General features: G+C 44.5%; 1 protein-coding gene across 8 annotated transcripts in view; it reads right to left on the bottom strand.

The window, feature by feature from the left end:
- FHIT (fragile histidine triad diadenosine triphosphatase) overlaps positions 1–20,446 on the bottom strand; it is a 1,378,910-nt gene that overhangs the window by 19,963 nt on the left and 1,338,501 nt on the right. For all 8 annotated transcript variants that reach the window (XM_045807502.2, XM_045807501.2, XM_087866889.1 and 5 more), the window contains one exon: positions 4,789–4,898. In XM_045807502.2, coding sequence (XP_045663458.2) covers positions 4,797–4,898 — 102 coding nt within the window. In that variant the 3' untranslated portion in view covers positions 4,789–4,796. The remainder of the gene's footprint in view (positions 1–4,788; positions 4,899–20,446) is intronic.

Here is a 20,446-nt window from a genome sequence, read left to right as displayed (position 1 = left end):
GTTGAATTCCTGGAACCACAGGATTTCCCCCTCATCAGGGATCTGTCAGGTGGAGGAAGCTTCATTCAGCAACCCTTGGACTGTTGGCTCTGCCTGGGCCTGGTGAAGGCAATGCCTATTTTTCACTGTTGCTTAAGAAACAAACTGCAGTTCGAAGTCATTTTCTACTAGAGAAAGGCTACAGAGAGTAGTCAGAGCACCAGAACATCCTGCCGGGTTACATGGGAAGATAGAGAGCATTCTATACAACGAAGCGGGTGTTGATGCCCTGATGGCTTCAAGAGGCTGAGAAAACAGTTCCTAGATGGGGGATGTTTATCTCTGTGGTCTTAAGGCAGTCTTACGTGAGGATTAATGTGGGTTTATACAGAAAGAAGATACAGAACAGGGGTTTCTACTTACTGAGAGGTTGCTAGCTATTTCCATACTGAACATTCAGCAGAGAGCAGGGTTTTCCTCCATTACGGACGGTTTCCCATATCGCGCATCTCTGAGTATAGGTTTCCACATTCTTTAACACACTGGTTTTTAAGGTAGACGAATAGCAAACACGGTATCAAGGCCATGCCCTAGGACTTGGTCTCCCAGGAGAAGCAGTGATTTCAAACAGATCCAATCAACCTAGAGACTGAGCATGCCGGCAGGGGCGGGGGCGGGGGGGCAGTGGGGCATAATGTGGGGCTTCCTGCCTAGTGTCCTCCAGCCAGGTACAAGAGACTGGCCCCTTATTCCTAGGGAAGCTAACTCTGGTTCCCTCCAGATGCCTTATCTTCTCCACAGTCCTGGTCAGAGGCACAGGGAGCACTGGCTTAGGGGGTAGCAACAGGCTTGGAGTCAGCTTGCTCTGGGTTTGAATTCTCACCTCCACTGCTGTTTTCCAAAGACGGGAATCATTTGTTTAAGATAGTTTTAGATGATCTGCATTGAATCTCGCTTAACGTACTCTCTTTTAATCCTTTTAAATAGGTCACATAGTCTCAGTTTGGTGCTGGAATCAAATGCCTCTATAACGATGGCTAGACTCTCTTTTTAACAAAGAGAGAATGAACCTCAGTCCCAACAGCTACAGGGAAGCAAGTATGCCAACCTGGAATTCATCAGCATTGTTTTTCTATCCTCTTCATTTGTGTGCTTAACTTCTAATTACAAGTAATACTCCTTTTTCATTGAGGTTAAGATATAAAGTTTAAAAGTGACTCAGATAACTAATGAGCACACAATCCCCTGGTGAGACACAAATATGAACAAAAGCCTGAGGAAATGGGACTGAGAGCGATTTGGGAAACGCTGTACTCGCCCAAGGTCCTATTATTTAGGCACGTGGTCATGTGGTGGGGTAAAGAGGGGCGGCAGCCGAGGGAGGCATTGGCTCGGTCCGGAACAACCTACAAGCAGGCAAAGTCAGTTGGTGCAAGTTTAGCCCCGTTTGGGGTCCTGCTGCCCGGCTGCGGTGTGGCTGGGGAGGCAGACGCCGGAGCAGGTGGCATTAACAAGGCTGGCCAGGAAGTCCAGCAGCGAAGAGAGAGGCAAGTGCTTCACGGGGGACTCAGGCGGGCAAGCAGAGCAGGTGGAGAGGCTAAGGAGAACATCTGGAGGACACAAGGGGAGTTGGGATGGAGTGGCAGTGCTGGCTGGAAAATCAAGCTCTTTTAGCAAAGGTGGGCTGTACAGACACTAAGAGAATGGTCTTTGGAGTTTGGGCTCTCTCTCAGCTCTGTCACTTGCAACTGTTTACCTCGGAATAACGCTTACCATCCCCGAATCCCGGTTTTCTCATGCTCTGCAAGAGGGGATCAGGGAACTTACGTCTTCTACATTCGGGACTGCTGGCTGTCGTTACGGATTCCAGGGCTGCAGCCTAGCGTCTCTGCCCGGTGCGTGTTGTGCATGTGAGCGACAGCAGCGCCCCGACCCTGGCTCGAAGACTGACTTGCTGCTGAGGGTATCATGGGGAGACCCCGGAGAGGCCGAGTTTATCTGAAGTTCAGATAAACAATGAATAATTCTTCAGGTCTAGGTATATTCAAATATTATATGACAGCCCTCTTAATTTATATGTGAGAGAGCGAGCGAGCATGAGTGGGGTGAGGGGTAGAGGGAGAAGCAGACTCCCCACTGAGCAGGGAGCCCAGCATGGGACTCAGTCCCAGGACCCTGGGATCATGACCTGAGCCAAAGGCAGATGCTTAACCAACTGAGCCACCCAGGTGTCCCATGACAGCCCTATTTATTTGACGAAATTTTAGAAGTACTGTGAACCCCTTAACATTGTATAAACATTCGGTGTGGAGATACATTTTGAAAAGGAAGGAGAAGGATGTTAAAGAACCAGGTGGACCAACTTCATGATCAGGTTTCCAGCAAAGAATGTTCCCTTTCCCCTTTGTTTTCAAAGGGGAGTATATATAGTCCCTTTAACGATTTATTTATTTTGTTTTTTAAAGAGGGGGTGGGGGAGGGGCAGAGGGAGAGGGACAGAGAGCCCCAAGCGGACTCCGAGCTAAGCACAGAGCCCGACACAGGGCTCGATCTCACAACCCCGAGATCAGGACCTGAGCCGAAACCAAGGGTCGGACACTTAACTGACTGTACCACCCAGGCGCCCCTATAGTCTCTTTATGCTACAGGAGGTGAGGATGCTCTTGGTGAAATCCTAGAACGCTGCTTAAGTCCCTAGCCTCCAAGGTACTAGCTGCGCCATTTGGCAACACACATCATCCCTCCTTGTCTCCATTCCCACATCTGACCGCTGAGAACACGGAAGGTGATTTGTTTGGTCTGTAACCAAAGACCTGTAAAGACGGATCTTAATGTTAATTAATTTAAAAACCCACAGGTACTGTGGCAGTAGTTTGTGCAGCAAGTTAGGATGACCTTCTTTCTGGCAAGATTTACCAGGCAGGTTGATTCACCCGGAAGGCAGGAGATATTAGGCCTCAGGGCAGGACAGAAGCAAAAACTGACAAAGCAAAGCATACAGGAAACTTGGGTACTAAGTTTAAATCCTCTTAAAACATCTAGAAAATGCATTCTAACGCTGAGCCCTACAATTCAGCAAGCCTCAGGAAAAGCCTAGAGCTTTCTCGCCTCTATCTGAAAGTTCCCACTACTTAAGAAACCCGGGCCTGGGAGAGCCTAGTGAGTTGAGTCTGAAGAACAGTGACTCCATTTGAATGGGATGTCCCAAAATGACACACTGGCTTTCGTAAGAGGACTAGAAAGAGGTCTGCAGCTATGCCTGTGGCTCTGGGTTCTGAGGCAGACTAGCTTGATCTAGAGCAAGGAGGGAGGGAGGGAGGAAGAAATGAACAGTGGAAAAGGTTCAGAATAAAGGCTCAAAGACAGCTTCTGCTAGCACTACACTGTATCCCTTCGGGCAGCTGGACGCAGAGCTGACAAACCAATGACATCCTCCAATTTCATTCTCCAACCAAATAAGCATCCTAGAATGCCAGTGCCTGAACACTATGACCTACTTGAACAATAATGGGGGAAAGGTAGCTGATACTGGGTCTTTAAGTAATTAAGATACCTTAAAAAGGAGGGTGGGGAAGAGAATGCCCAAGAAATGTACGTATATTAAAAACTAACTAAAAGAGACTTCTATTTCAAAGTGAAAACAGAATACAATGAATGTGTTTTCTACCTAAAAATCATGATCACTAAGTGGTGGATACAATTTTATATAATTCAATTGCTACTAATATTCACTAATTATGTTTTTAATTTGTGTCTGATCTATTTTAGCAGCTTATAATATAAACACAAGACCGCATGAAGCAGCCTATTCCAGACAGGAAAAAGAAACTATTCAGGGGAGAGGTCCATGGAAGGAGGTTTATTAACAGGGCTGACAGATAAAATGCAGGATACAGGATATTTTTTAGTCTAAGGATGCCCCAATATCTCATGGCACCCCCATTTATTAGTACTTTTCAGAAGATCCATGAGCCCCTGGACATTGTATAAAAATTTGGTGTATTTATGCATTTTGAAGGAGATTGGCTATAGCTTTCTACCAGAATCTTAAATCTGTGATCTCCCAACAGTTAAACATTCACTAATGCAAAGAAAGAATTCTATCATGTCTGACCTTTCCCTATGGCCTTGAGTTTCCCAGCAGCCAAAACTAAAGGGAAACACAAAACCAGAGGTGTCTGGATGGCTCAGTCAGTTGAGCGTCTGGCTCTTGATTTCAGCTCAGGTCATGATCTCAGGGCTGTGAGATCGAGCCCTGCGTCAGGCTCAGTTGTGGAGTCTGCTTGAGATTCTCTCTCTCCCTCTCCCCCTCCTCTCTAAAATAAATAAGTAAATAAATCTTAAAAAAAAAAAAAAAGGCCATTTACAAAATAGCAGCTGAGGAGAAAGAGACCCAAGTGGAAGAAAGGCTGATCTGGTCAGGAGGTTGTGAGCTGGCTCACAGCACCTTGCAGCCTATGTGGCAATCTGAGACTTGAGCTCTTGAAGGGTTTTGGCTTTTTAAATGATCAAGTTTGCACTGCAGACTATCTTGGGCTGCTTGGTGAGGTTGGGTTGGAGAAGGGCAGGTTGGTGACGTGAGGTGGGCTGGAAGGAAGCCAACAGGCAGGAGTGTCCTGTGGAAGGTGGTGTGGAGGCAGAGGAAACCCAGAGGTAGGAATCTGTGCCTCGAGGGTCAGGGTTTTCTCTACTCTGGCTTTCATGTCTGAACCCCCTGCACCTGCTTGTCTGCATCCCCATCCTGGGCAGGGAGCCTCCTTCTGGGGCCCCATGGAAGGTGTGGGTGACGATGAAGTGCCTGGTGTTTACCTGCACAGTCACTGAAAGTAGGCCCGTAGGGTTGCGGCTTCTGCTGCCATTTCCTCCTCGGACCTCCACAAGGCTGGGGTGTCCTCCTCCGCTTTGTCATGTCTCTGGAGCTTTGGAGAAGACAATGGAATAAGCTCATTAATGGGTCCTGGGGATCTCTGAATAAGTGTTGTGGGCTGAACACAAGTTGCAAATCAGAGGTCTTTTCATTGCATCGGTTTCCCAGATTTGAAAAGGGGAGGTGTCACGTAAGAATCCACATTTCCAGCTTTTTTAATAAAACAACCAGATTAGGCTTCGCTGTGGCCCATTCCATGCCTTGTCTTGTCAGCAGAGGCTGTGAGTGGGGGTCACAGACTGGGGAGCATCCTCCCATTTTCCACAATCCCCCCTACTCTCTTACCTTAGGCTCGGCCAGCATCATTCATTTATTTTACTCATCAGACACTGAAGGCACGGAGGTGGCCACCTACCCATGACCATTCCCCCAGGCTGGCCTGCAGTACCTATTCGTCTATCTGGCTTAGTCTCTCTTACATGAGCTCTGAGCCATTTTTTTCAGTGAACCAAAATAGCCCAAGCAAATCTGTGATAATAATACAAAAGCCGTGAGTACTGAGAAATCAGAGCATACCCACTGAAAGAGGCTTAAGAAGGCAAATAGTTACAAAAAATGAGAAAACATCAAAAAATTAACAATTGATCTAAGTCAACTGAATCATTTAAAAATACTCTTCAAATGCCCACATTTATTTTTAAAAACATCTTGTATATGTCTCAGACTTACAGAGAGAGTAAGTAAAATTTCAGTGCTATCAGAGAGAGGATGTTCTCAGAACTTTTCATTAGAAGAGCCCAATTTTCCCCCTTAATCTCCTATTGCAATTCAGTTTTATTAACAAGATTTGTTATTCCTGTGTGGGGCTTTATCCATTGTAAAATGCTACAGGTATAAATTCATAAGATCAGCAGCGTAGCATTTTGTAAGTCATTTGAAGAGATTGAGGTAAATGATTTAACAGCACCGAAGATGGCTGATATTTATGATACGAACGGGTAGCTTCTTTGATGTGTATCATTTCATTTAATCTGCACCGTAATCTAGACACAAGGCAGGCATACTTCGCTCCATCTTACCAAGGAGGAAATTGAGATCCGAAGAAGTTCCTTTGCTTGTCAAACATCACCCAGCTAGGCAGTGGCAGAGTTGTTCCCATCAATTTTTGCCATTTTCTCTCTCCTAGAGGAACCGCCAGGTCACCACAGAGTGGCCAGCGCTACCTGCCAGGTGCCTTCCCCGCAAAAGGCAGATCCTTTGAAAAGTATCTTGCTGCCTCGGCAAAAAGTCTCTCCACTACTATAGTGGAATTTCCTATCTCAGGCCCAAATCACTGTAAATCTAACCCAGAGACACCCAACCCCCTCCCCCCCCCCACCCCCAACCGCGTGGCCCCTTGCAACAGATGGAGAAATCTGTGGTTCAGAGCAAAGTTTGATGCACGAGGCAAAACAGTGAAGGAATGATAGCCTGGCTCTCGGGCTGAGCTGTATTTCCACTTGGGGTGAGTTTGAGCGTAAATGAGGTTCATTAGCATATAACTGGGCCACAAATATGTTGATGAGGGTCATGGATCTTCCGTTCAGAATATGGCTGCCAGCACTCTGGTTTTACATTTTGCCACATAGATTTAATTCTCCTTAGTGGAAGAAAACCACATTAAGAAGTCATTTCCTTCCTTGCGGAGGCAGATATGACGCAATTGCTACAGGCGAGGCAAACGGGATTGCTATTTTTCTACTCGAGAACTAATTTTCATTTTGATACTAGCTTTCGGTCTGTTATAAATCCATCTTGTAACAATTCAATAGGATGACAAAGAATGTATACAGCCCGGGAAATACGGCCTTCCCACTTCTGGTGCTGCCATTGAAAAGACACAGAAATCACGCCTTAAGTGGCTTCATCACCACAGATCATACTAGATGAATCCAAATAATTTAGAGCCCATGAGCGTTAATGCCTCCCTGGTTATTAGGCGACCGTCTGTTATTGTCATATGCCTTACAGATGGCAACGTTGTGCCGACACTTCGAAGTTGTTTATGCGGGGTAGGAAATAAATAAAACAAAGACTAATCATATTTGCAAATCTCCGTTGTACATGGTTTTTAAAACTCAGAGGTTTCCCTCCTAAAAGCCCCAGATGGAAGTGTGTCGCTTTCTTTAGAACAGCGGTGCTCAGTGCTGGCTACCCACTGGAATCGCCTGGGGAACTTAAGAAAATGCTGGTGCCTGGGTCTACCCAGCAATTCTGATTTAATTTGCCTGGGGACAGCCTGAGTTTGGGGATTTTTTTTCAAATTTCTCAGCTAAATCTGAGGTGCACTTCCTGTTGGAAAGCACCGTATTTGGGAGAAATGTCTATGTGGATAGCTAGAACTCACGTACACAGAGAAATAATACATTTGCCTTTAAGCCCATTGCTTATCGCCCTATCAACAGAGCATCTTTGCAAACCCTGCTCTAGAACGGCTTTTCTTCTATTCTCAAAGGGTGTCTGGGCCACGGGGCTTGTCCCAGCCACACCAGGATGCTGATTTGGTGCCGGAGCCTTTGAATGAATTTTCAGTCTCTGCAGAAATAGGGAGCCTAGGAACGATCCTGGTGAACAAGGTTTGTGTCTCAGAAGAGCCACCCAGGTGACTTGGAAATTAAACATGCTGTAGTTTGGAGTAAATTTCTGCTTCCCTGAGGCAACCCAAGAACCTTGCAGGGTAGCGGAGATAAACTCTAATGACCTCAAATGGTGGGTCATCCAGAAGGTACTACACGCCTTGAGGAAGCTTTAATGGGCAGGGGGGTTCACTTCAGATGAACCCTCCAGATTAATTTAGGCTGCCCACAGGGAAAGGCAGTGGCTACTTATTAATGCACAAGGTATTTATTCTGTCTCTGCCATGTTAAAGGCTGGCCTTGGTGTTAGAACACTGAAACAGACCCCTTTACTGTCCCAAGGTGGCTCCCAGGTAGGGAGAGGAGACACCAAGTGGTTACTTATGAATGAGAGGGTCATTTCCAAATGGGAAGGCTGCTGCTGGGAGGGCATGACCTAGTTTGAAAGGCTTTTGGGAGTCAACTTAGTTTGGTAAAGAAACAGAGTGCTCTTTAAAAAGAGGGGAGAGGGAGTTATCTAAGGAACATCCAGCAACTTCTCTGCATGAAGATGAGGTTAGGCCCAGACTTTAACAATGAGAGGGGCAAGCTCCTTCACCTCTCTGTGCCTCAGTTTCCCCTTGCTGTAAAAAGCGAGCAGGAGTTGAATAGTGATATGCTTGGCACATGATCGTAGTCACAGCAACAGCAAACACTACATACCACTTACAACTATTATTAGGCTAGATACACTGTCCCCATGACAGTGACCACTGACCGACCCAGAGACGTTATGGGCAGGAGTAAAAGTGCTTTCCTAACTTCATGGTTCCCCAGTGACATGTGTCTTTTGGACCTTAAATATCCTGTAAAAGGATTAAGAGCTACGATCAAAATTCAGGCCCATACTGACGCATCTACTGACGAATTCAAGTCTGAGGAGGAAATCTAGCTCCTTCAGATCTAAAATGACTTACAATAATCCCTAACTCCCAGGGTGGTTGTAAGGAGTGAAAAAGGTATGAATGGAGGCTCCTCAGAGGTCAAGGTCCTAGAGTAAAAGCATGTGGTAATGGTCAAATGTAGTCAAATTACCCTGGGAGCATGGCCGCCAGAGTTAGTATTTTTATTTTTATTCAAAAATACTAAAACAAATGAAAGGAGTGTTCTGTATATCTTATGCAGTATTTAGGACATACTCTTACTGAAAAGTATTATTTGTTTATCTGAAATTCAGACCTAACTGGACTTCTTCCTGTGTTTTATCAGGTAACTCAGTCCAGGAGACTCCTTTGAAAATGACCACAGAAGTACTTGGCTCGCTCTTGGGTTGTTCCCAAACCCGCCTAGCTGTGAATCCTGGAAAAGAAGCAAGCTGTCCAAGGGAAGAAGAAACTCAAGGCTAGCCCTGGGTGCACACTAAGGCTATTGTTGCAAGAAACAAAGAGTAAATCACCACCTCCCTTTATATCTCCTAGCACATTGGTTCTCAGGTGCGCACGTTTTCATATTTTCACATCTCTGAAGTCAAAGTATGTTCCACAATCAGTGGTGTGTCGTAATTCAACTGGCAGTGTTTTTCCTCTGTTAGTGGTACATAAAAGAACAAGCGCTTCTTCCAGGTGACTGTCTGGGATTCAGCGCACTACAGCGCTCTGTCTTTCCTCCTCATAATTACATCACGTAAGTTAAACGGCCGTGAAAACGCTCAGCACCACAGCGCATTCCTCTCCTTCTCTCCATGCAACAGGGAAACTGTTGAACAGTTGACACTGTTTTCACAGGCACTTGGTTCTTTAGAGGGAAAGTGCTCACCAAAGTTACAAAGTTCGCAAAAATTTGAACCAAAAAGTCTTTATTCACATTCAACAGAGTGAAGTCTGCAATGGCTCCTGGAAGAGCGTACTATTTCTATACAGCTATGAAAAGAGATTGAAAAAAAATGTATCTGCAGTCACTCCACTTTATCTGCCCGAAATGATTTTGGGGAAGGTAGTGTTAACAGGATTTCTGACTGAAGTACTGATAGGCGTCGATTTTGACATTCTGCTCCTTCCTGGGCATTGAGCGTGCTATCGGGAGGTATGTGGGGTAAAGATTAATTCCCTGATGTAATGCTCAAACTGCCTTGGCTATTGACTTTTTTATAGCTCTGTAATGGAATACAGTAGGAAGAATGATCCACAATAATTTAACTGTTTTTCAGAATTTGGAACTAACCTATAGTAAAATGCCAAATTGTCTTCAAAGGGTGGGGGTGCAAGGGGAGAAAATTTGATACCACTCCTTAAAGAAGCAAGTGGCTGCATATAAACTTGGGTGTTGTTAAAAAGTACATTAATATATTTCATTGTTACTCGTTTTGTAAAACAACATAAAGAGCAGAAAGCTTAAACTATTTCTTATGGGTTGATGGCTCTGTTCAGACAGGTGTTTATATAGTCTTGAAAGGGAAATAATATCAAGGAATAGGGAAGTAAATCCGTAATTTTTTTTCGGATCTGATTCTCTGCCTCTACAGCCTCTATTTTGATTTTAGCCAACAACCATTTGTTGGACACATGATATATCCCAAGCACTGTGCTAGGCCTTGTGCTAGTTGTAAAGATGAATAAGCCAAAAATCTTTGCCTTCTGGGGCCTCACCACCTTACAGGGTAGACCGAATTATACATATGTAATATACTACAAGTCAGTCTGATCTAAAGACTGAGCTGGGCTAGAAGTTCTATCATAATGCTTTCAGAATATCTGAGGGAAAGGGTAATTCTTCCCAGGGTGGCATCTTGGGTTGACTTTACAAGATCAGGATTTGCACTGGGCTTGAAGGATGGTGATGGGATTTTAAGGACAAGGTTATCCTGGGCAATGGCAACAGCTTCAGCAGACACATGTGTGGGCCAGCTCTCCTGCAGCTTAGTCCACGGCCGGCTTCACCAACTGCGTGCATCCCTCTTTCCCCAAGAGTCCTGACACGGGTATGCCTGACCCTCTACCAGAGTGGTCAAGAGAACTGGAATTTACTTGCCATTTTGTGAAGCCTTTACAAAGATGGGGAAGGCATCTCAGTGGCCCAGCAGACGGCCTCTGGTCTGTGATTCAAAGCCACAAACAGCTCTGAATCCTACTGTAAGTTATTCCATTTTCAGTCTTCTTCCAGTCCTTCTCATTAAGCAAAAAGAAAGTCTCAGTGCTAACATGTCCTTAACATGGTGCCAACATGACCTCTAGCAAACAGACACAGAGGAGCCATCTCAGACTCTAGCTAGAATTTAATAAGGTTGTTGTGTTTAGATCACATTTATTTTGAGGGTTATCTCCCATTTATGATGTCATCTCAAATTTCCTTTTAAAGTAAATTGATTTAAGGTAAAGAGTTGATTTAGAAAATAGATTAAGTAAAATAGTGTCAGAAATAGAGCATTAAGCATGGCATTAACCTCGAAAGATGGTCCAGAGGTGGGAAGTTTCGCCGAGGGGAGGGAAGTCACTGAAAATGTGAGGCTAAAACGTGGGTCTTCTAGAATGGGATGTGGTTGTTTCTATTGGGCTGAGCTGGAGAAGGTGTCAGAATTTTTGAAGTTGTTGTTGTTTTATAACAGATCTTGTAAGTCAAATAATGTAGTATTAGAAGACCTCTGAAGAACAACCAGTGCATCGTGACCTGTAGGGATGGTAGCATGGTGGGGAGGGGGTTTGGGAGGAAGACCTCCCCAACAAATGCTGCTTAAGCTGAGATGTGAACAATGGCTACAAATCCCTGAAGCAAAGAGGAGGGAGAAAGGGTATTTCACACAAAGGGAGCGGAAGTACAGAGCACTGAGGAAAAAGGAATCTTGGTTGAGTGACTAGAAAGCAAGGGATGTGGTAGACCATTTGCAGCCCGTGGGGATGGCTGAGAAATGTGGATTTTATTTTTGGTGCAAAGAAGACATTCAGGGGTTGGAAGCAGGGAAGTTAAAAGCTTAGAATAATTTTTCATAGAGTGGTCTGCCTGTAGAATGAGTTAGAGAGAGATTCTGGCTCCTGCAACAGCCAGACCAGAAATGATGAGAGCTGGGCAGGCATGCACATGGACAAGAGGGGGGCCGCTAGGACGGAGGGGTGCTCGGCTGCTCCATACACCAGCGTGGTCGGTGACTTGGTGGCAATGTGTGCAGTTAGAGACAGGGGCTCAGTGCCTCCCTGGAGGGGGCGGACCTTTCTCTGACAGCTTCCTTCTGAGCCCTTTGTAGAGCACACATGGATGCTGGCTCCCCTGCTCACAGCTGCTCTGAACCGGTATGAAAATCACTCCTGTCCTGCCAGTATGTGCCTCTCCGCAGTCACACGCTTCCCAAACTCCCCAAGAAGCCTTCCTGGACCATTTAGATCAACTTGAGTCATATTTCACGATTCTGGATGTCATCGCACTCTGTCACACACACTCCGCCAGCATCCTTTGAGACCTGCTTCCTCCCCAAAACACCAAAGGCCCTTTCTCTGCATGCTGGTTATTGAGCAGATGGTCACCCACTTAGGCCTTTCTTGGTGTCCTAATAAATTCTCTCTTGCTTTCATTTGATGCAAAATAAGAAGAAGTCTGTGCTGCTAACCTCAGGCAGCCACTTGTGTTTTCTTAGAAACCTGAGATTCTTCCAATATTTCTTTGTGCAAAAATATGTTAACTGCCTCCCTTCTTACTCTCTGTATGAGCTGAAACCCTGGACTGATGGCCACACAGTGAGACCTCTAAGTGCAACCAAGTGACATCCGGTTCCCCCTTATTCACTGTGAAGTTTCCAAAGCCCAGTTTATTGCTCTGATGGAGAGAAATCCAGGTAATCATCAGGGCATTCATCATTTGATTAGTTGCCCAAGCTTTGACTTAAGCCTAACTTGCTTGAGTTAAAGCAAAAGTTTTTTTTTGTTTGTTTGTTTTGTTTTTAGTGCTGCCAATGAGGCCAAAATGCTGAAATAAACTCTTATATTAATTAATGGCATCCTACTTTCAAGGAGTATAGAGTGTTGATGTTTAAGAATTTGTAACCCCCAAAAGTATTTATTAACTAGAAAATCACAGCACTGGAAAATAATTATGCCAAACCACTGTACTATAACAGAACCCAATTGCTTATCCAATTATACATTAAAGTATCACATTGTCAAGGCGATTGCCAAAGCAGCAAACGAGACTTTGCCAGTGTCACAATTTGGACCAGCTATTACTCAATTGCCTGTACTATGAATGGTCTTCAGAGTAGAGTATCCCAGGCACCCTATAAGACCTGTACAAACCAGGGTGGGCAGTCAGGTTTGGGGGAGTACATGCCTGCTATCATAAAATTGCTTTAATGGGTTAGACATTGTTAATTTGTCATTTTCCATCAGAAGCTTGTTAGGAGCCGCTCAGCAAAGGGAGACTTCTGCTTCTGGTCTTATGTGGTTGATTTCAATGAAAACAACAAGGTAGTCTCTTCCTGTCAGGGGCACCATCAGTAAGGCTCACCTGAAATGTATATTTGAGACAGGTAACCCCAGATGGGGCCTCCTGGATCTGCCATACTGCCTCCTGGCTGGCCACCATTTAGAACTTTCTTACAACATGGCATCAGGGCAGTCGAGGAACAGGGCTCAGGAACTGGACCTTGAGGAGCTGCTGGGGGTGTTGATATATGGGAGTCACTATGTTCAAGAATCACTAGTCTAGAGTAAAACACAAACCTGACTTATTATTAGGACACCCCAGGGCTACAATCTTCCTCAGAGCTTACCACAGTGAGCCTCGTGTTCCTAAGGAATGAGAGTGAGCCTGCCTCAGTCGGGCTAGGAATTTCAGATGAAAATCCCATGAGGGCAGTAGTGATGACCAGGACTTGGTATTGAAATCAGTTGCGCTCACCCAACAGTTCTTGGTATTTCCATTATCACAAGCCCTCAACAACAGTTAATTTGGTAGAAAGCCTTCTGTCCAGTTCTCATGTGCATGACAGAAATCACCAAATTACAGCAACAGCCATCGGTGTCTCCTTACTGGGTCTGACACCGAGTCTGTTCTCAAGAAGCATTGCTCAAGGGTGCTTTCCCTCCCAACTTAGCGGCTGTGTAAGGTCGTCATCCCCCTTTCCTGGATGAAACATCTGAGTCTCCTACACACTTGAATCACTCCACCGACATCACATGGCTAATGAGGAACAGTCGTCGTTTGGATCAGAAACATGATCTGCGGGCTCCTAGTGCACTCTTGGATCCATTCTGTAAATTCTTGGCAACTTTCCTGTGGTTAACATTTTCGAGAGCACAAGTGATAGAGCAGCCCGGAGAAGAAAACGGAAGTTGCAAACAGAGCTCCACCTCCGAGCTGGGATCAGGCTGGGGAGCCTCCGCTGAGGGGCGACTGCACCTCACGCCAGTTCTCAGTAAATAATCGCTGCTCCCTGACACCTCACCCCAGGCTCCATCATATCAGAGCTTTACTGGCTTTTTAATGGGTAGGAAATTGGTGAAGCAACAGGGACTAGAGATTTCTACCAGTTTGATTTCCTCAGGCCTCCTGTTTCTAGAAACATGCTCACCGAGAAATGAAATGAAACTCCTTCTGAAAGGGAGATTCATGATGGAGCAAACTTCGGAAAAGGAAACATTTATTCAAAAAGCAATTTCCTAAAAAAAAAAAAAAAAAAAAAAAAAAAAAAGCAATTTCCTTGGCCAGCCATGTTCCGTAAGCCTTCCCCCACCGTGTCTTGGATATTGGTGTTTGAGCGAGAGTGTTCTCCTTTATTCCCCGAGTGATGTCAACTTTGGTACTCAGAAAGAGGAAAGAGAAAAGGCAAGGGGCCAATTTCTGGTTTCTTTGAATCTCCTGAACGTTTTGTTTCATATTTGCTCCTACTACACAATATGGCTTCTTTTTCTAAAGGCCCCTTACAGAATCTTTAGAAGCGTAGCCCAGGCAAGAGAGCTCACCTTGAGGAGAGTGGAGTGTCTGCACTGCAAGACGGTAAGCAAACACACAACGAGAAACACACCACCATAGACATGGCTTCAGAGTCCTGTGCAACACAATGTTGCAGGCAGCCTCAACTAAGCCCTCGAGGTAAAACCCATCTGGAGAAACCAAAGGAGGTCTGGGGGTGGGGGGTGGCGTTGCCCAATCCAGGTCCTCCAAGCACTGGAAGCTCATTTGTCTACGGAACTCATTCAATTATTCAACAAATAATAGTAACGTGTCTACCACAGAGTCTTACACTGTGGAATGGTGAGCAAACTGGACAAGGTTTAGTGCCCTTGGGAGGCTTGCATTTGAGGAGAAAAGGCAGACAATTAGGAAGTCATCAAACTGGTTGCTACCATTCTAGGGAATAACGAGTACATTAGCCAATGCAGGCAGGGTAGACTGCTCTGAGGAGGCGACAAGGAGGCTGAGAGGGGTCAGCAAGTGCTCAGGCCCAGAGGAAGGACAGAGGTATCTGCATAGTCTGTGCCCTGGCTGAAGGCCAGGGACGGGAGCAGAATGAGGAAGTGCCCAAGGAGGGGACCAGTCCCCTTCCTTTCGGTACTAGAGGCACAGGTGCTAGACAAGGGATTGGAAGATTTCGTCACATCGCCCTTGTTGGGCACCTACGTTTGCTGGGCTCACAAGAATCTTAAGTGAAGATGTAGTAAGTCTAGACTCCATGAGCTGAAGTGGAGAGGCTAGCTGGAACAGCTGGGCTCAGCTTTGCCTCTGAGATAGGGCAGTGCTACTTTGTGGCTTGAGTTTTGCTTACTGGACCTCTACTCCTCCTTAATACCAGGCCCTCCTGATAGGGAATTTTCCACAGAAAAGCAAGTGAGTGGCAAGTTATTTGCACAAGTGGTTACCACCACGGAGCAGCAAGGACACAGGCTGACCTTGCAAGCCGCTTCCTGAACGTTCACCGTATGTTTGGCAGAGCTAAAAGGGCTACCCCAAACCATCTGGCCAGGTGCCTGGCAGCGGGACCCACATGTTGGCAGATGAAAAATTATGAACATAAAATCTGTATTCCAAGGGTACCCACCACTCCCCTGGTTTGGTCATGAATTTCTTCTTTTTACAAGATAATCATTCTGCCTCTGGTTACGAAGCCACACCCCACAAAGCTGCTACACACCCATTGAAAGTAACATGCCCTCTGTTATTCACAAACCCATTCACTTCTGATGGAGCTGTGCCAATGCCCTTCAAAGCCTGGCCGTGTGAGTTGCACAAATAAATTAGGAGCCAACCTTTCCCGAATGCCTTTCTCTAGTTCATTTAAAAACCTTTTTTTAATGAAGACATAAAGCCTTGGATGCTGCTGAAACGCTAAGCTTACCATGCGTGACAGCAGATCTTTGTCACAAAGGATTTCAAACGCCTTAAAAAAAAAAAAAACAACAAAAAACAGAATACTTGAAAGAAACCGAGATTTCCTTGTTATAGGCTCAACTGCTCATTTTATATACCCTATAAGTGACCATAATCCAGAAATCAGCACAGAAAACAGATGTAAGCCAACTGTAAACATACACACATACAGCTTCACCACAGTGAACACTTAAAATGCAATGCCAGGCTTGGGATTATTTCGAAGCATCAGGCTAGAAAAGAGATGCCGTCTTCACCTTTTCCAGCTTGCTACTGTGCATCTAACCTCTCATTTATTTATTACTGAGATGCTCGAGGGGCACTACAGAAAGGGCCAAGCCTGGCATTTATACTTATATTTCTTGATACACTATATAAAGTATATATAAAAATCCAGGCTTGACTCATATGTATGTATATGAGTGTGTGTGTGTATATATAATTGAATCTATCTATCTATCTATCTATCTATATGGCTTGATTTTAAAATGTCATTGTTGGGAGTTATAACTTCATGAATGAAAAACCCATAAAAATCTTTTAAGAGTCCTAATCTTTTAATTAATCTCACCTCAGTGCTGCTCAGGGGTTTAAAGGAGTTTGGCTGCTTTTTAAAGGATAAAAGATCAAAATGCTTTAAAGTAGTTTCTTAAAATTTCAGGTATCTGTTTAAAGTCCCAGAAACAAATATTTGAAAAATGCTTGTTCCTAGAATCAGGGTCTGAAACCAATATTTACAGTTCTCCAGTCCAGACATCCAAGGGGTACTCATGCACTGGCTTGAGATCTTACCCACCCCCCCAACCCCCCGAGACAACGGGCCCCCGACTGACAAGCGGTGCCAGGAAGTCATCTGGCTTATCCTCGCCTAAGTTTGACTCTCCCTTCCCCAACCTCTGTGCATGTATCTTAGCTTCAGCTCTGAGGTCACACAGCAGGAGATCAAGTTCACATACAAATATCACTTTCCAATGTCGATGAATCTGAGGTACACCTAAATCTGGCAATTCTGTGGCCGAAAGAGAGTACGGACCCTCGGGATCCCTCTGGCAGTGCAGGTGAGAGGGCATCTTGGAGCACCCTCTTTGGAAAATGGTTTGGCATGATCTCCTAAAGCTGACATTCACACCACCTTGTGACCTGCCAATACTATACCCAGTTATACACCCGAGAGAAAATTTTCTCACATATATGAGAATGTTCAAAGCAGCTCTAATTAAAACAGCAAAAACCTGGAAGTGACCAATGTTCTTCAGAAAGTAGATGACTAAATTGATACATTCACATAATGGAGTCTTACACAGTGATTGAAAGAATTGTTTGGAAGAGACAACCCATACGGACAAATCTTAACATATAATGAAGGAAAAAATAATTTCTAAAAGATAATATGCTGCAGGATGCTTTTTTATAAAGTTAAAAAACAACTTAAAAATATATCCTTTTAAAAAATGCATGGAGATGCCTAAAACTATGTAAAAAGAAGTGAAGCAATGGGGCCGTGAGATTCAGGGTGATGGATAACTCTGGCGGGGGGCGGGTGTGGGCTCATCACATGGTTAGGTGTAGGATATCAAAATCCTAACTTCTGTGCTGAGTGACGGGCTTGCAGATACCCAATTAGTCATTCAGTATAACTGCATCAGAGCAGGCCGTGAATGAAAAACAAAGATGGCCATCCTTGGGCAACATGCAGTTTACAGCATAGGATGACTGCCATTTCCCTCCCTGTGGAAATCCAGCTCCCATTCGGAGAACCTCCGTAAGAATTACAACATAGTAACATTTGCTGTGTAAGAGCACTGAAGTTATTAATTGGATTCCAGATGTCTGAAATTGATGTATCCCTTCACTGAATCCCCCCTAGGATCTATTTTGGGTATAACACTTCACACAGGATGCTGTTCTTAATTAAAACTGCTCTGCCTTAAGAGCTTTATGTCTGTGAGATAGTCATCCAAACATTCTCCTCTCCATAAATTTCCTCTTATGTCCTATTTCCGAAGCAAAAGTAATACTCGCCTGGATTTTAATAAACATGTCTGCAGTGGTAATATAAATTTCACATGCTTTCTACATTTCATTATCTCTCTTAGTCCTTTTCTTCATGCTGATTCTCAGACCAAGACTGTTACTGGAACGGCTTTGCAGCCCTATGTTGTTTATGTTTCCCACGTCGGGGGCAACAAGCAGCAAGCTGATTGTTATTTGGATAGGAAACACACACAAGATGTTGAAAAAAGGCATTAATTAATTTCCAAGCTATTTTGCTCCTCTCCCTCTTTAGTTTTTGATTTTGGCAATAACGGTCTAGTTCTTTGACGCTGGGTTGAAGCCTAGTAGCCAAGTTATCGGTCCAAGATCTGTTCCTACATGGTTACTCAACTGTGTCTACCGGATGCCAAAATTTAAAAATTTAAAAAATACTAAATATTTGGCATTCCAGAAGCAAAACAGAAACAAAAAACAACCCCCCATCTCCCTGCTGATTGATTGACTGTTCTTTCTCTTTGCAAGTAGTTCTTTGGGCCTTGGGTAGAGAGGTGACTCATCTATTTATAAGGGGAGTCAGATTCAGGACTTAAGCCTCCAGCCAAATGGCAGTTAAATCACAAGGAACAAATACTGTTCTGTGGAAAATGGACCCCCGGCCAAAGGAAAGATGCTCTTGGTCCAATGCCAGGACCTTCTGCTCTAGGGAAGTGACAACATCAAAGGAAGGGAGCCCAAGAATAATGATGGCATAATTATATTATTATTAATGGATTTTTATTGAGCATGCTCTAAGTGCCAGGTACCAAGTGTTGGTACAGAGACGATCGCATTTAACCCTCTTTGAATAGCCTTGGTGCAATCTTCTCCATTTTCAGGTGAGGATGTTAAAATCAGAGATGTGACCTTATCGCTCATGGGTGCTGCGACTTCAGAGCCCACTCCCTAATCTGCATGCCCTCTCTCATAGAACAGCATCCCAGTCTGCTAACAATGGGGACTAAGTTCAGGTGTCTAAATTAAAACACTTCTGCATTCAGAATCTCATTGAATCAACTTTGGGGTAGGTAGAGGCATAATATTGTTGTCCCCATTTTACAGAAAAGGAAACAAAGATCCAGGGAAATGAGTTGTGGGAGTCTTTTCTGCCGTCTTAGACTGAAAGCCTTGGCATGTTTCTCTACTAACAAGGAGCCTCAATGACATCTAATAGGAGTGGCCTGATTCTGGATTTGAAGTGGAATATCACAGTGGGAGGACGATATATTGGGGCTTCATCTTACTTAAAAAGTATAAATTAAATTCCAGATAGTGGCCCAGGGCAGTTTCTCCCAACCCTTGCTAGCAAATGCTCTGGTCCTGAGTTATTGGCCTTTGACATGGTCTTCTTGGCATGATAGGCCCTTATTTACCATATCACTCCCTTTGCAGCCTCTGTGCCTACCCTGTTGAACAGGAGTGGCTCTTTCAACAACCTGCCTCGTTTTACCACCAGTCCTCTGCACATACTATTCTCTTCAAGGAATAGATTTCTTCCCCTGCTCTCCTAAGGCTTGACCAGGGGGCCCTTTCATGCGTTCTGTTTCAGAACAGGTACTGTGTTGTAAGTATCTTACCCACTAAATTATAGGTTCTATGAGGGCAAAACCATGTCTGTTAGCAATATTCAATCTTCCCTTAACCGTCAAAACAATGTCACATGGTTCAATGTAACACCTTAGCGAAGACCTTACAAAACCAGAGCTGGGTACACAGTAGGTGTTCGCTAAGTACCTTCTTGCTCAAATCAACCAACCATAACAGATACTCAGGAGGGTGACTCAGGTATTGCCATCCTCAGTCCTCAAAGAAGGGTTTGATTATGTTCTCCCAACCAAATATTATAATACTAATGTGGGAACAGAGACACGCTGTAAGAATGATACAGAACAAAAATTCTTGATAGCCTTCATCAATCTAAAATATAACCATATTTACTTAATCAAAAATTTTATGATACAATAAATTTATGATGAACCTGAGTAGATAGACAAATGTTGGGGGCCCTTGGTCTTCACTCATGGATCCCCAATGGGCTCTTCTTCCCTCTTTGAAAAATAATGAGAGAAAGCCAAACAGCAAACAGAAGGGCAAATGAAAGGTATGTTTATGCCTGCACAGGGGACAGCATCCTACCCTTCTCTGTGACCCAGAATGAATGACAGTTTCGTAGCTTCAGCGCCTGGAAAATCATTAAGGAAGTGGACTTCTGTTGTCTGACACCTAATCATGCTTTGAAGGAGAAGCTTGAGAGAAAAGGAACGAACAAAGTAGAGCAGAGGCTGTGGTCTGGAGTATGCTCGGGGTGGTCAGCAAGTACCCGTGGCCACATCCCCTTCCTGAGCTGGCCTGTGGTGAAAGCCACCCGTTCCCCACTGGGTGAGGGGAACATCTTGAAGAAGACTTGGCATGATGCCCGTCGGTTTCTACAATGTTCCTTCTCATTGTGGGCATTCTTCTACGTGGCTTCTTAATTGTACACATGCACACACTGTGTCAAATGGAGTTTCCATCGCCTCTGCTCGCTGCGTATTACATTTTTAATCAGTATATATAATTACTTACCACAAGCTGCCAGGCCAGATTTTCTGAGCATTAGTCTAATTAACTTAAGCTTGATAATTAT

This window comes from Ursus americanus, chromosome 14, assembly GCF_024610735.1.
Source record: "Ursus americanus isolate L20-20 chromosome 14, mUrsAme1.1.p, whole genome shotgun sequence".
Taxonomy (NCBI): Eukaryota; Metazoa; Chordata; class Mammalia; order Carnivora; family Ursidae; genus Ursus; species Ursus americanus.
This window is presented reverse-complemented; position numbering and strand designations above follow the sequence as displayed.